The sequence below is a fragment of the Oncorhynchus nerka genome, linkage group LG19, assembly GCF_034236695.1.
Source record: "Oncorhynchus nerka isolate Pitt River linkage group LG19, Oner_Uvic_2.0, whole genome shotgun sequence".
Classification (NCBI taxonomy): Eukaryota; Metazoa; Chordata; class Actinopteri; order Salmoniformes; family Salmonidae; genus Oncorhynchus; species Oncorhynchus nerka.
Window position 1 is genome coordinate 42,064,950 of NC_088414.1, and position 12,908 is coordinate 42,077,857.

A 12,908-nucleotide genomic window follows, 5' to 3' on the forward strand; every position below is an offset into this window, starting at 1 on the left:
AGAGAGGAGAGGGAGGGAGAGGAGGGGGAGAGAGGAGGGGGAGAGGGGAGAGAGAGAGAGGAGGAGGGAGAGAGGGGGAGGGGAGAGGAGGGGGAGAGATAGAGAGGAGGGGGAGAGAGGAGAGAGAGATGGAGAGAGAGGAGGGGGAGAGAGAGGAGGGGGGAGAGATAGAGAGGAGGGAGGGGAGAGGAGGGGAGAGATAGAGAGGAGGGGGGAGAGAGGAGAGAGAGATGGAGAGAGAGGAGAGGGAGGGAGAGGAGGGGGAGAGAGGAGAGAGAGAGGAGGGGGAGAGGGGAGAGAGGAGGAGGGAGAGAGAGAGGAGGGGGAGAGGGAGAGAGAGATGGAGAGAGAGAGAGAGGAGGGGGAGAGGGAGAGGAGGGGGAGAGAGAGGGAGAGAGAGAGAGAGGAGGGGGAGAGGGAGAGGGGAGGGAGGGGGAGAGAGGGAGGGGAGAGGGGGAGAGAGAGGAGGGGGAGAGGGGAGAGAGAGAGAGGAGGGGAGAGGGAGAGAGAGAGAGGAGGGGGAAAGGGGAGAGAGAGAGGAGGGGGAGAGGGAGAGGAGGGGGAGAGAGAGGGGAGAGAGAGAGAGAGGAGGGGGGAGAGGGAGAGGGGAGAGGAGGGGGAGAGAGAGGAGGGGGAGAGGGGAGAGAGAGGAGGGGAGAGGGAGAGAGAGAGAGGAGGGGGAGAGGGGAGAGAGAGAGAGGGAGGGGGAAAGGGGAGAGAGAGAGGAGTGGGGGAGAGGGAGAGGGAGGGGAGAGAGAGGAGGGGGAAAGGTGAGAGAGAGGGGGAGAGGAGGGGGGAGAGAGAGATGGAGAGAGAGAGCAGGGGGAAGAGGGGAGAGAGAGAGGAGTGGGGAGAGAGAGAGGAGGGAGGGGAGAGAGGAGGGGAAAAAGGGGAGAGAGAGGGGGGAGAGGGAGAGGGGAGAGAGAGAGATGGAGAGAGACAGAGCGAGAGGGGGGAGACTTACAGGCAACCAGCAGGACAAACAGGAAGTGCAGCGAGAGAGATACAGACAATCAGCAGGACAAACAGGAAGTGCAGGGAGAGACATACAGACAACCAGCAGGACAAACAGGATGTGCTCTCCGGGGCTCAAGGAGGCAACCCGTAGACACATCCACATTATTAGCCCGGTGCCAAACCTCAGCCTCGCACTACAACCCAGTAAATTACCCAGAGACTTCATTTAGTCAGACCGCAAGAACTCTCTCTGTGTGCTTGTGTCCCAAATGGCACCCCATTCTCTATATTGTGCACTACTTTAGACCAGGGACCATAGGGCTCTGATCACAAGTAATGCACTAGGAGATAGGGTGTCATTTGGGATGTATTCTCTGTTATGTGGAGGAGATGTTTCGAAACAAGTGCCCCTCACAGGACCTATCAGTCAGAAACAAAACAATAGAAAAGTACAAAGGAATGTATGGGAACCAGAGTTAATATGGGTTGCTATGGGAACCAGAGTTAATATGGGTTGCTATGGGAACCAGAGTTAATATGGGTTGGCTATGGGAACCAGAGTTAATATGGGTTCCTATGGGTTTCTATGGGAACCAAAGTTAATATGGGTTGGCCATGGGAACCAGAGTTAATATGGGTTGCTATGGGAACCAGAGTTAATATGGGTTGGCCATGGGAACCAGAGTTAATATGGGTTGACCATGAGAACCAGAGTTAATATGGGTTTCTATGGGAACCAGAGTTAATATGGGTTTCTGTGGGAGCCAGAGTTAATATGGGTTTCTATGGGAACCAGAGTTAATATGGGTTGCTATGGGAACCAGAGTTCATATGGGTTGCTATGGGAACCAGAGTTAATATGGGTTGGCTATGGGAACCGGAGTTAATATGGGTTGCTATGGGAACCAGAGTTCATATGGGTTGGCTATGGGAACCAGAGTTCATATGGGTTGCTATGGGAATCAGAGTTAATATGGGTTGGCTATGGGAACCAGAGTTAATATGGGTTGGCTATGGGAACCAGAGTTCATATGGGTTGCTATGGGAACCAGAGTTAATATGGGTTGGCTATGGGAACCAGAGTTAATATGGGTTGGCTATGGGAACCAGAGTTCATATGGGTTGGCTATGGGAACCAGAGTTTATATGGGTTGGCTATGGGAACCAGAGTTCATATGGGTTGCTATGGGAACCAGAGTTAATATGGGTTGCTGTAGGAACCAGAGTTAATATGGGTTGCTATGGGAACCAGAGTTAATATGGGTTGACCATGAGAACCAGAGTTAATATGGGTTTCTATGGGAACCAGAGTTAATATGGGTTTCTGTGGGAGCCAGAGTTAATATGGGTTTCTATGGGAACCAGAGTTAATATGGGTTGCTATGGGAACCAGAGTTCATATGGGTTGCTATGGGAACCAGAGTTAATATGGGTTGGCTATGGGAACCGGAGTTAATATGGGTTGCTATGGGAACCAGAGTTCATATGGGTTGGCTATGGGAACCAGAGTTCATATGGGTTGCTATGGGAATCAGAGTTAATATGGGTTGGCTATGGGAACCAGAGTTTATATGGGTTGGCTATGGGAACCAGAGTTAATATGGGTTGCTGTAGGAACCAGAGTGAATATGGGTTGCTATGGGTTGCTGTAGGAACCAGAGTTAATATGGGTTGCTATGGGAACCAGAGTTAATATGGGTTGGCTGTGGGAACCAGAGTTAATACATCTGAATGCATCAGCCAAATGTCTGTAACAATGTGGAAAGATCACTGAAAGAAGTGGCTTGTGCTTCCCAAATGGCACCCCACGACTCCCTTTCTAGTGCACTTTGACCAGGGCCCATAGTACTGTGGTAAAAAGGTAGTGCATTATATAGGGAATAAGATGCCAACATGGGACACAATCTGAGAGAAGAAGTGTTCTCCTCTATGTGCAGGTCTAGGATCAGTTCCCTCTCCCCCCAATCGTTAAGACAGGGAAATACTAAACTGACCCAAGATCAGAGGAAACTTCACCTTACACCATTACAGGGTTGGTACCCCTCAGTATTCTCCACAATATGGTGATTATTGTAATAACATATTGTAGAGAATTCGAAGGGCAGCCCTGGACGAGACTCAAAAATAGGCACAGCAACTGTCACAACCCAACACCTTACCCATAATGCAAAGAGGTCCTAACCCAAGTTGTTGGGTTAAGGTCGCTACGATATTTATAAGAATTATATTTTGCATTTAATTCTAAGCCACATTACCAGTTACAACATGTGATAATAATTAACATGAAAAAACAACAACATTAATGATTAGAGCTGATTTTCATTTAATTTGGTTCAGTCCATCCTTCTACATTACAGACATACCTATACAACCAATTAACCCTCATTGAAAATGGCACCTTCAATTTTACCTGACCAAAATCATGATAAAAACCAAAACATGATCCATTTGATCCCTCAGAGACACAGTCAACATTCCTCTTCACCCACACAAACAATTTGACAGAAATGTAAAAAAAAAGAGTAACATGGTACATGGATTGATCATGTGGTGCGTGTATCTGAAACCGTGGCAATGGCATGTGCATGTTACCACGGACACCACAAACCCTTTTTCAGGTGAAGGAAAGAAACAAGTATTCTGAACCTGGCAATAGGCGGGACAGACCGGGACCTGTCAATCAATCATCTAAAGATTTCTCAGCCAATGGCAATGTTCAAAAGAGAACATAGCCCTCCCATTGATGCATTTTATTTTACCTTTATTTAACCAGGCAAGTCAGTTAAGAACAAATTCTAATTTTCAATGACAGCCTAGGAACAGTGGGATAACTGCCTGTTCATTGGCAGAACGACAGATTTGTACCTTGTCAGCTCGGGGGTTTGAACTTGCAACCTTTCGGTTACTAGTCCAACACTCTAACCACTAGGCTACCCTGCCGCCATCAAAATCTCAATAGTCTAAAAATAGCTTCCTCTCCTCAATCTGCAGAGGACATTAAAGAGCTGAACAGGTGAAAACAAACTCCCAGTAGGCATCCTCTTCAATGTTTTCACCTGGCCTGCTAGTTCAGATCAGTGCAGCTGAAGGAGAGGACACAAGGAGAGCAAGCCACGTCAGACTATTGAGCCGCAGCCCACAACTGAGTTCACGGTAATCCCGTCCAACGAGGAAGTTCATCTGTCCAATCGGAGGGCTTTCCCATTGTGCGAGGGCTGATGTGATTGGCTCTAGTCGGTCTTGCGAGGGCTTTCCAGTCTCCAGGCACCGGTGATGTAACGCAGGCGGATGAACACCAGGTCTCGACCCATCTGTAGCCAGCTCCACACTGGCACCAGCTTGGACCCTACAACAACACATAACAACACATTAAGGGCTGTATCCAGGTTGAACTCCACTTTGCCTCATGCTTAAGAAGAACAGCCCTTAGCTGTGGTATATTGGTCATATATCCCACCCCCTCGGGCCTTATAGCTTCCTTATACCCCACCCTCTCGGGCCTTATAGCTTCCTTATACCCCACCCCCTCGGGCCTTATAGCTTCCTTATACCCCACCCCCTCGGGCCTTATAGCTTCCTTATACCCCACCCCCTCGGGCCTTATAGCTTCCTTATACCCCACCCCCTCGGGCCTTATAGCTTCCTTATACCCAACCCCCTCGGGCCTTATAGCTTCCTTATACCCCACCCCTCGAGCCTTATATCCCACCCCCTCGGGCCTTATATCCCACCCCTCGGGCCTTATAGCTTCCTTATACCCCACCCCCTCGAGCCTTATATCCCACCCCCTCGGGCCTTATACCCCACCCCCTCGGGCCTTATAGCTTCCTTATACCCCACCCCCTCGGGCCTTATAGCTTCCTTATACCCCACCCCCTCGGGCCTTATACCCCACCCCCAGGCCTTATACCCCTCCCCCGGGCCTTATACCCCACCCCCTCGGGCCTTATACCCCACTCCCTCGGGCCTTATTGCTTCATTATACCACATAACCAGCTTATAACACCTCAAGCCAGCAGGCAGCCTAGCGGTTAAGATGGGTTATAACCTTATAACACATTATAATGTACTATAACAGCAGGTCTCTACTCATCATTAGCCAGCTCCAAACTGCCACCAGCTTTTTAACCAGTTACGATAAGGTCACTAGGTAGAAACCACTACCATATTAGTTAACCAGTATCCCCACGACTGGAAACATCCGAGACACTAAAACACATCCATTCTACTTACGTATTCTCTCATTTTAAAATGACAGGACAGTTAAGAGTCGGGAGACTGGTTAACAGCGAGGGGGGGGGGGTATCTGAGGCTCGTACCCCGGTCACCGTGGGGGCATGTTTGGTCTGGGGGTTACCACTGCACTCCAGAACTTTACAGCACATTGCTGTGAGAACGTCATGTTTCAGGTGAATAAAGTCAAACGACCCAAACAGCCCAGACAGGCTTGATTAGGTTAAAACTCACCTCCCTCAGTCCAGTTGTGTGTGTGTGTGTGTGTGTGTGTGTAGTAAAATGACCCAAACAGCCCAGACAGGCTTGATTAGGTTAAAACTCACCTCCCTCAGTCCAGTTGTGTGTGTGTGTGTGTCCGTGTGTGTGTGTGTGTAGTAAAATGACCCAAACAGCCCAGACAGGCTTGATTAGGTTAAAACTCACCTCCCTCAGTCCAGTTGTGTGTGTGTGTGTGTGTCCGTGTGTGTGTGTGTGTAGTAAAATGACCCAAACAGCCCAGACAGGCTTGATTAGGTTAAAACTCACCTCCCTCAGCCCAGTTGTGTGTGTGCGTGTGTGTCCGTGTGTGTGTGTGTGTGTAGTAAAATGACCCAAACAGCCCAGACAGGCTTGATTAGGTTAAAACTCACCTCCCTCAGCCCAGTTATGTGTGTGTGTGTGTGTGTGTGTGTAGAAAAATGACCCAAACAGCCCAGACAGGCTTGATTAGGTTAAAACTCACCTCCCTCAGCCCAGTTGTGTGTGTGTGTGTGTCCGTGTGTGTGTGTGTGTAGTAAAATGACCCAAACAGCCCAGACAGGTTTGATTAGGTTAAAACTCACCTCCCTCAGTCCAGTTGTGTGTGTGTGTGTGTAGTAAAATGACCCAAACAGCCCAGACAGGCTTGATTAGGTTAATTATTGTACTGTATTGAATTATATTGTATTATATAGACTGGAATTACGCTTCTCATTCAAACCAGGAAGCTGGGAGAAAACGTAATTCTGGTGCAGGACGTGGCGAATTTGATTTGAATTTTTGAAATATAATAGGGCTTTTTAATAATTCAATACAATAATACAGTTTACACTCAAAAACGTTAGCCTACTGGAGCTAGGTTCATTCATTTACCCAAGAGGCTATATGTAGGTCTATTGGATAACAGCACAATTATTTAGGCTTTTATGGGCTTGTGATCATTAAATATCTTTAATGTAGGTAGGGATCATTAAATATCTTTAATGTAGGGATCATTAAATATCTTTAATGTAGGTAGGGATAATTAAATATCTTTAATGTAGGGATCATTAAATATCTTTAATGTAGGGATAATTAAATATCTTTAATGTAGGGATCATTAAATATCTTTAATGTGTAGGGATAATTAAATATCTTTAATGTAGGGATCATTAAATATCTTTAATGTAGGGATAATTAAATATCTTTAATGTAGGGATCATTAAATATCTTTAATGTATAGGGATAATTAAATATCTTTAATGTATAGGGATCATTAAATATCTTTAATGTATAGGGATAATTAAATATCTTTAATGTAGGTAGGGATCATTAAATATCTTTAATGTATAGGGATAATTAAATATCTTTAATGTAGGTAGGGATCATTAAATATCTTTAATGTATAGGGATAATTAAATATCTTTAATGTATAGGGATAATTAAATATCTTTAATGTAGGTAGGGATAATTAAATATCTTTAATGTAGGGATAATTAAATATCTTTAATGTAGGTAGGGATAATTAAATATCTTTAATGTAGGGATCATTAAATATCTTTAATGTAGGGATAATTAAATATCTTTAATGTAGGGATCACTAAATATCTTTAATGTATAGGGATCATTAAATATCTTTAATGTATAGGGATAATTAAATATCTTTAATGTAGGGATCATTAAATATCTTTAATGTAGGGATCATTAAATATCTTTAATGTAGGGATAATCAGAGTCAGGTAGCATCAGGTTAGCATGTTCATGCTGATCAAAGCTCTAATCAAATCCAGACAGATATCTGCTTTAGAATGACACTCCCGGTTTTGTCGGGAAATACAGGATTAACTGGGAGAAAAGTTACATCTTCTCAGGATGCAACATTTTTTAAATACCGGGGAAATATTCAACGCTAGTGTGTATGTTTAAGTATGAGAGACTCACCCATCTCAGTCTAGTTGACAGACTTACCTTCTATCTCAGTCCAGTTGACGGCCACCTCGGCTATGGGTATCTTAAAGCACTGAGCGATATACAGCAGCTCCACGTCAAAGGCCCTGTGGAACAGTAGAACATTCTAGTTACAATGTTTTACAACAACAACAACAAGAAAGGCCCTGTGGAACAGTAGAACATTCTAGTTACAATGTTTTACAATGACAAGAAAGGCCCTGTGGAACAGTAGAACATTCTAGTTACAATGTTTTTACGACGACGACAAAGGCCCTGTGGAACAGTAGAACATTCTAGTTACAATGTTTTTACGACGACGACAAAGGCCCTGTGGAACAGTAGAACATTCTAGTTACAATGTTTTACAACGACGACAACAAAGGCCCTGTGGAACAGTATCACACCATATTCAGTGCTAGTCCTTGACTAGTAAACTTTTGTTTTCCGTCATGATCAAGTTGTTTAGAGAGACTATACCAGTGCACCGTTCATTCAAATTGTAGTTATTGGAAGTACAGATTGTGTTGCTAATGGTCTCGTCCAGAGAGAGTGACCGTACCATTGCTCCACTCAAATTCAAGTTGTAGTTATTGTAAATGGTCTCGTAAAATGAGAGACCGTACCACTGCGCCAGAGAAAAGGTCTTGCACTTTCCCCATACGTTTTCTTGTTTAAATTAAGCCATCTAATTACTATGTAATAACCATCATTCACAACTTGCAAATATAATGAGAGGTCAAATTGGCTCCTTCAGAATTTTTTTTGAAGGGGTTAGAATAGAACTACAATTACCCTGTTATTATAGAATTTCTTATAGCAGGTAAACGTTGGTATAAGAAAGAGAGAGACCTTACTATCGCTCCACGTGCAGGGAGGATAATTATTGTAACTAAGTAGAATACAATACGAGGTAAACACCAATACATTTTGGTATTGGGTGAGCGGTTAAGTTAGCGTTTTGGGGGAGGGGGCCTTACCATCGCTCCACATGTAGGGAGGAGAAGGTTTTGAGGGCGGCCTCGCGGGTGAAGAGCTTGAAGCCACACTGTGTGTCCTTGATGCCTCGCACACAGAAAAACCAAACCAGGAAGTGGAACCCATACATCAGGAACGTACGGAACCTGGACCGCTACCATGGAAACACAAACAAAACAAATCCATCTACAAGACCTTGGTTTGTTTTTGTTTTTTTGGGCATCTATGCATTTCATCACAGGGTTACTTAGGTGAAAGAGTGAGTGAGAGAAGAGAGATGGCAAAAAGAGATGAGAGAGAGAGATGGGAGAAAGAGAGAGAGATGGGAGAAAGAGAGAGAGATGGGAGAAAGAGAGATGGGAGAAAGAGAGATGGGAGAAAGAGAGAGAGAGATGGGAGAAAGAGAGAGAGTACCGAAGCGACTGCCTCCTCCTCCAAGTGTGCTCTGGACCCACAGGATATAGCCATGTTCTCCTGTAACACACCAGCCTTTCGTTATTTAACTGGGAGATATACAGAAAGTCCCATTGAAATAAAATCAACATTGTATTAGTCACATACACATGTTTAGCAGATGTTATTAGTCACATACACATGTTTAGCAGATGTTATTGCAGGTGTAGCTAAATGCTTGTGTTCCTAACTCCAACAGTGCAGTAGTATCTAACAATACACAACAATACACACAAATCTAAAAGTAAAATAATGGAATTAAGAAATATATAAAGATTAGATTGAGCAATGTCAGAGTAGCAATGACTAAAATACAGTAGAATAGAATACAGCATATACATCCTCAAAGCGGGCGAAGAAGGTGTTTAGCTTGTCCGGGAGTAAGACGTCGGTGTCCGTGACGTGGCTGGTTTTCCTTTGTAATCTGCGATTGAAGTCAATAGACCAGAGCCAGCATCCGCTTCAGTTAGCCAGCATCCTCTTCAATTAGCCAGCATCCTCTTCAGTTAGCCAGCATCCTCTTCAGTTAGCCAGCATCCTCTTCAGTTAGCCAGCATCCTCTTCAGTTAGCCAGCATCCGCTTCAGTTAGCCATTCGAGCTCAGGCTTCATCCGTACTACGACAGTAGATATTGCTTGCTACGTCTGCCATTAATTCTAGCAGACTTGGAACTGAGCGTGCATGTCACACATGGCTAGTTGAACGCCAAACTCTTTATTGAGACAACGCCGAAACATCATTCCACGGACGTGTCAGTAGCCACAGTTTCATTTGTGCCAAAAAAAAAAAGTTATCTTGCAAATTCAGCAGGCTATTACTTATCGTTAATGCAGTCGGTGTGTATTTCAATGCACCTCCTATCTGTGGAACAGCTTGTTGCGTTGTGGCCATAGAGCCATAGACACTGGCTGTTAAACTGAACACTACCAATGGCTGCAGGTCTTGACTTGAACTGGAACTACCATTCTATGAATTATATGTCTATGGTTGGCTCCCGGCTCTAGGGTTGGCTCCCGGCTCTAGGGTTGGCTCCCGGCTCTAGGGTTGGCTCCCGGCTGTCAGTTTGCCCGTTGCAAATTTCAAAATACAATCTCGTTGTAAAACGTAGTTGGGAAAGCAGATGCTGTTCTTAGTAAAATGTGATTTTTCTAGTTATTTTTTTATTATTTGACCCATTTTCTTCTCCCCAATTTCGAACTTGTCTCATCGCTGCAACTCCCCAACAGGGTCGGCAGACAAAGGTCAAGTCACACTGCCTCTGAAACCCGCCAAACCAGGCTTCCTAACACCACACTTAACCCGGAAGCCACTCGCATCAATGTGTCGGAGGAAACCTGCAGGCGCCCTCAACCCACCACACAGAGTCGCTAGAGCGCGGTGAGCTAAGTAAAGCCCCCCCCGCCCCCGGCCAAACTCTCCCCAAACCCGGACGACGCTCAGCCAATTGTGCGCCGCCCTATGGGACTCCCGATCACGGCCAGTTGTGATACAGCCTGGGATCGAACCCGGGTCTGTAGCGACGCCTCTGGCACTCAGGAGACCACGTGATTGGTATTTTAACATTACAATTTCTTTACACATAAAAAACGTTTGATGAATAAAACATGTGAATCAGTCATCTAGAAGGGGACGATGATAATATCTCTGTGAGAGGGAGGGAATCTGATTTCATTGGTCCTCAACTTGTGGCTCAGACACTTCATTCAGGATAAACGGAGTTAGCCCTGAGTCAGTCAGCACCCAGAGCAGGTTCATTCTGAAGGACTCGTTGCCATAGGAACATCCCTGGCTAAAAGATGAGCCACTTTCATGGTACAGGGTTATCCTGAGTTGAACTCAGTTGACCAAAGCTACCTGGCTAACTCGTCAAACCTGATTGGTAGAACAGGACTCTGGTCAAAACAGAAACCTTATATAGCCTAGTCAGGGAAATGACATTTATATTCTAGACAACATAAACCCACTGGTTTGATGTTTACGTCATGAAGGCCGGCCTCCACCTTCTCCACGTCTGCAAACTTAGTGGCTCCGTCCGCGTCCGCCATCAATATCAGCTTCCCTCTGGAACTCAGAGTACCCTGACACACACACACACAGACACGCGCGCACACACACAGACACGCTCACACACACGCGCGCACACACACGCGCACACACACGCAGACACACAGACACGCGCGCACACACACACACACACGCACACACACACACACACAGACACGCTCACACACACGCGCGCACACACACGCGCACACACACGCAGACACACAGACACGCGCACACACACGCAGACACACAGACACGCGCACACACGCACACACACGCGCGCACACACACGCAGACACACACGCACACACACACGCACACACACACGCACACACACACGCAGACACACACGCAGACACGCGCACACACACACAGACACACGCACACACACATAATTCTAAGTTGAATGTGACAGTTGTGGTGAATGGCGTTCTGTTGTCAAAGGCAGCGTTCTGTCCAGTACTACATTCATAACCTTATTTTAAATGTGGCAGTGAGCAGAGATATAGAATTAAATATATGTATATTGTGTATCTCTAAATTTACAAGCAGAGCTCTCACCATCGTGTGTGTGCGTGCGTGCGTGTGTGTGTGTGTGTGTGTGTCTGTGTGTGTGTGCGTGCGTGTGTCTCACCATCCTGACGGCCCCTCCTTTCCCTCTGTTTTTCACCAGGGTCAGGACTCTGACTTTGTCTGCGCCATACTTTCTGGTGTACCGCAAGGCAACCTGGGAAGGACAACGCCAATACGTACACTTTACTATTTTACCTATACATGTCCTGGTGTCCTGTGAGGCACCCTGGGAAGACAGGGCCAACACGTTAAAAACTATTACAAATCCTCGAAAAAAGGGGTCCGATTCTACCATTTTATATGGAGGAACAATATCTCCGAAAGACAAATCGCTGTCAACAACAACAACAGTGTTTATAACAGATCGTCACGGCGGTACCTCTGTTGTTTGGTCACTGCTGCCGTCGTCCACCACAATGACCTCATAGGTAAACAACGGCTGCTGTTTCTGTAGGGAGAGAGAGATTTCCTATTACACTGTGACAAATACTCAGACCTAAGAGAATATTTATTTCCCAAAGTTAAAATTCAATACAAAGAATTTGAAACTATAAAAAAAAAAAAAATCTGAAAAAAAATCTAATATTTATTAGAAGGTGAAAAGCCAAATATGTGTCCTCCTGCCACAACCTGAGGGACACAACCTGAGGGACACAACCTGAGGGACACAACCTGAGGGACACAACCTGAGGGACACAACCTGAGGGACACAACCTGAGGGACACAACCTGAGGGACCGGGAGTGAAAAGTGCAATGTAATGTCCATAATATTTCCCATCTTGTTTTGTTTTGTCTTTCATACCAGGTCATGTGTCTTCTCAGTCATGTTGACACTGGTCTACTACCAGGTCATGTGTCTTCTCAGTCATGTTGACACTGGTCTACTACCATGTCATGTGTCTTCTCAGTCATGTTGACACTGGTCTACTACCAGGTCATGTGTCTTCTCAGTCATGTTGACACTGGTCTACTACCAGGTCATGTGTCTTCTCAGTCATGTTGACACTGGTCTACTACCAGGTCATGCGTCTTCTCAGTCATGTTGACACTGGTCTACTACCAGGTCATGCGTCTTCTCAGTCATGTTGACACTGGTCTACTACCAGGTCATGCGTCTTCTCAGTCATGTTGACACTGGTCTACTACCAGGTCATGTGTCTTCTCAGTCATGTTGACACTGGTCTACTACCAGGTCATGTGTCTTCTCAGTCATGTTGACACTGGTCTACTACCAGGTCATGTGTCTTCTCAGTCATGTTGACACTGGTCTACTACCAGGTCATGTGTCTTCTCAGTCATGTTGACACTGGTCTACTACCAGGTCATGTGTCTTCTCAGTCATGTTGAGACTGGTCTACTACCAGGTCATGTGTCTTCTCAGTCATGTTGACACTGGTCTACTACCAGGTCATGTGTCTTCTCAGTCATGTTGACACTGGTCTACTACCAGGTCATGTGTCTTCTCAGTCATGTTGACACTGGTCTACTACCAGGTCATGTG

At 45.6% G+C, this 12,908-nt stretch overlaps 1 protein-coding gene across 2 annotated transcripts in view; it reads right to left on the reverse strand.

Annotated features, from left to right (window-relative positions):
- Positions 1-3,263: 3,263 nt before the first annotated feature.
- alg5 (ALG5 dolichyl-phosphate beta-glucosyltransferase) overlaps positions 3,264-12,908 on the reverse strand; it is a 14,755-nt gene continuing 5,110 nt past the window's right edge. Inside the window, exons 4-10 of one of the 2 annotated variants that reach the window (XM_029650326.2) lie at positions 11,786-11,854; positions 11,468-11,560; positions 10,767-10,865; positions 8,749-8,808; positions 8,337-8,488; positions 7,378-7,463; positions 3,264-4,303 (exon numbers count right to left, since the gene is read on the reverse strand). In XM_029650326.2, the coding sequence (XP_029506186.1) occupies positions 4,188-4,303; positions 7,378-7,463; positions 8,337-8,488; positions 8,749-8,808; positions 10,767-10,865; positions 11,468-11,560; positions 11,786-11,854 (675 nt within the window). In that variant the 3' untranslated portion in view covers positions 3,264-4,187. Of the gene's footprint in view, positions 4,304-7,377; positions 7,464-8,336; positions 8,489-8,748; positions 8,809-10,751; positions 10,866-11,467; positions 11,561-11,785; positions 11,855-12,908 lie in introns of both variants that reach the window. The other variant, XM_029650324.2, reaches the window with a different exon arrangement.